This window comes from Portunus trituberculatus, chromosome 1 (genome assembly GCF_017591435.1).
Source record: "Portunus trituberculatus isolate SZX2019 chromosome 1, ASM1759143v1, whole genome shotgun sequence".
NCBI lineage: Eukaryota > Metazoa > Arthropoda > Malacostraca > Decapoda > Portunidae > Portunus > Portunus trituberculatus.
Window position 1 is genome coordinate 2,330,783 of NC_059255.1, and position 2,500 is coordinate 2,333,282.

Consider the following 2,500-nt stretch of genomic DNA (forward strand, 5'->3'; position numbering starts at 1 on the left):
AAACAGAATAATAAGAAAAAACAGAACAAGACCAAGAAGAAGGAAGAGGAGAAAAAGGAGATAGAACATTTAGTATGACTATATAGAGAAAAGAAAAGAGGAAGAGGAAGAAGAAGAAGAAGAAGAAGAAGAAAAAGAAGAAGATGAGGAATAGGAGGAGAAGAAAGAAAAGTATACATTGCTAAGAAGAGGAAAAAAAGGAAAAAATGTAACAAGAAAACGAAGAAGAGGGAGAAGGAGCAAAAATGGAGAACAGTTTATATTACTAGGAAGAGGAGAAGGAAGAAGTGGAGGAGGAGGAGGAGGAGGAGGAGGAGGAGGAGGAGGAGTTTACGATGATTGACTCAAAACAAAACACGAAGGCCTTGCAAGCACAGGGAAGCAAAAACGAAGAATGAGAAGAAGAGGAGGAGAAGGAGGAGGAGGAGGAGGAGGAGGAGGAGGAGGAGGAGGAGGAGGTACTCTACATTCTACGTTGTAAATTACTGTACTGCATTTGAAAGCATGATTGTCCTTCAGCGTACTTCTACCTATCCTTCTTGTTACCTGTCTCACATTACTAATTAGTCTCACCTTTCTGCCTAGTGTAGTAGTAGTAGTAGTAGTAGTAGTAGTAGTAGTAGTAGTAGTTGTTGTTGTTGTTGTTGTTGTTGTTGTTGTTGTTGTTGTTGTTGTTGTTGTTGTTGTTGTTGTTGTTGTTGTTGTTGTTGTTGTTGTTGTTGTTGTTGTTGTTGTTGTTGTTGTTGTGTTGGTGGTGGTGTGGTGTTGGTGGTGGTGGTGGTTCTCTCTCTCTCTCTCTCTCTCTCTCTCTCTCTCTCTCTCTCTCTCTCTCTCTCTCTCTCTCTCTCTCTCTCTCTCTCTCTCGTCTTTGTTGTGTCATTTATTCTGGCTTTGTTTTAGTTCTATTTTTTGTTTCTCTTTCTTTTCTTTTCTTTCTTTCTTTCATGTTCTCCTTCCTTCGTTGCCTTTTTCTTTCTCTTCTTTCTTTCTTTTTATTTTCTAATTTTCATTTCGTGTCTTCCTTTCCTTTTCCTTCCTTCCTTTTCCTTCCTTCCTTCCTTCCTTCCTTCCTTCCTTTCTTTCTTCCTTTTTCCCTTTTCTCCTTCTTTCCTTCATAACAAGACTGAAAGATTAATCACCAACACTTTTGCTACTACTACTACTACTACTACTACTGCTACTGCTACTGCTACTGCTACTACTACTACTACTACTGCTACTGCTACCACAACCACCACTACCACTACTATTACTACTACTACTACTATTACTACCTACTACTACTACTACTACTACTACTACTGAACAAGACCATCCATTGAGAGCAGTTTGAGTTCCTTCATCTTGTACATTCACACACTTTTTTCTTCCACTTCTTTCCTTTCCTTTATCACTTATCCTTTGCCCTTCCATTATCACCTTATCTCCTTATCATTCCTTCACCCCCTCACCCCCTCTCCCCCTCACCCCCTTCCCACATTCCCTAGAGACACTTGAGGCCATGTGTGTGTGTGTGTGTGTGTGTGTGTGTATGTGTGTGTGTGTGCGTGTGTTCGGTGTCTATAACAGTCATTTGCCCCCACCCTCTCTCTCTCTCTCTCTCTCTCTCTCTCTCTCTCTCTCTCCGCATGCGCTCGTTGTCACTGTATTGCGTCTATAAATACTTCCTGTAGAAGTGTGTGTGTGTGTGTGTGTGTGTGTGTGTGTGTGTGTGTGTGTGTGTGTGTGTGTGTGTGTGTGTGTGTGTGTGTGTGTATGGTGTTTGTGTGTGTGTGTGTGTTTGTGTGTGTCGCGTACTATATCACACACACACACACACACACGCAAACTAGTGAGAACACCGAGGCTCAATTAAAAGGTCTGATGAGCGGACGATGCCACACACACACACACACACACACACACACACACAGAGTCACGTGGTGCGCGGGGTGCCAAAAAGGCTCCTCCACGCAGGCTCAGTGGCACCCTGGCCCTCGCCGCGCCCCCTCACGCCACCCTGCACCACGCCTCCGCCACACAGCCACCCCAGCTGCCTGCGGTCCCGCTCACGCCTGCACACTCGCCGCGCTGCGCCCCGACGCCCTCCACGTGCTGTAGCCACCGCTTGGAGGTCCTCGCCGCGTGTAGCACCACCGCGTTCGCTGTTGGTGTTTGGTGTCGCCTCCCTGCCTGGGATGGCGGTGGTGTGAGTGTGGCGCGGCGGAGTGTGTGAGTGGCCGCTGTTGTGAGTGTTGAGGTGTGCCGTGCCGTGCCGTGCCGTACTGTGTTTTTGTGCTGTACCGCATCGCCTCTCCCCCGCACCATGCAGCTGAAGGCTCAGGTGTGCGTGCTGGTGGTGGTGGGCGTGGTGCTAGTGGTGGGCAGCCTGGTGTTCCATCACTTCTTCCAGCGGGTGTTCGGCAGCATGCTGGAGCAGCGCCTCATGTTGGTGCCGGGCTCCAAGACGCTGGACAACTTCAAGGCGCCGCCCGTGCCCATCTTCATGCAGTTCTGGCTG

At 47.8% G+C, this 2,500-nt stretch overlaps 2 protein-coding genes across 4 annotated transcripts in view; both read left to right on the forward strand.

Annotated features, from left to right (window-relative positions):
- LOC123506069 (vesicle transport through interaction with t-SNAREs homolog 1A-like) overlaps window positions 1-2,500 on the forward strand; it is a 191,608-nt gene that overhangs the window by 171,843 nt on the left and 17,265 nt on the right. The window lies entirely within an intron of this gene.
- The window catches only part of LOC123505993 (lysosome membrane protein 2-like), a 2,336-nt gene continuing 1,757 nt past the window's right edge, over window positions 1,922-2,500 (forward strand). Inside the window, exon 1 of the mRNA XM_045257841.1 lies at window positions 1,922-2,500. This exon is cut by the window's right edge and continues 1,757 nt beyond it. Coding sequence (XP_045113776.1) covers window positions 2,306-2,500 — 195 coding nt within the window. The 5' untranslated portion in view covers window positions 1,922-2,305.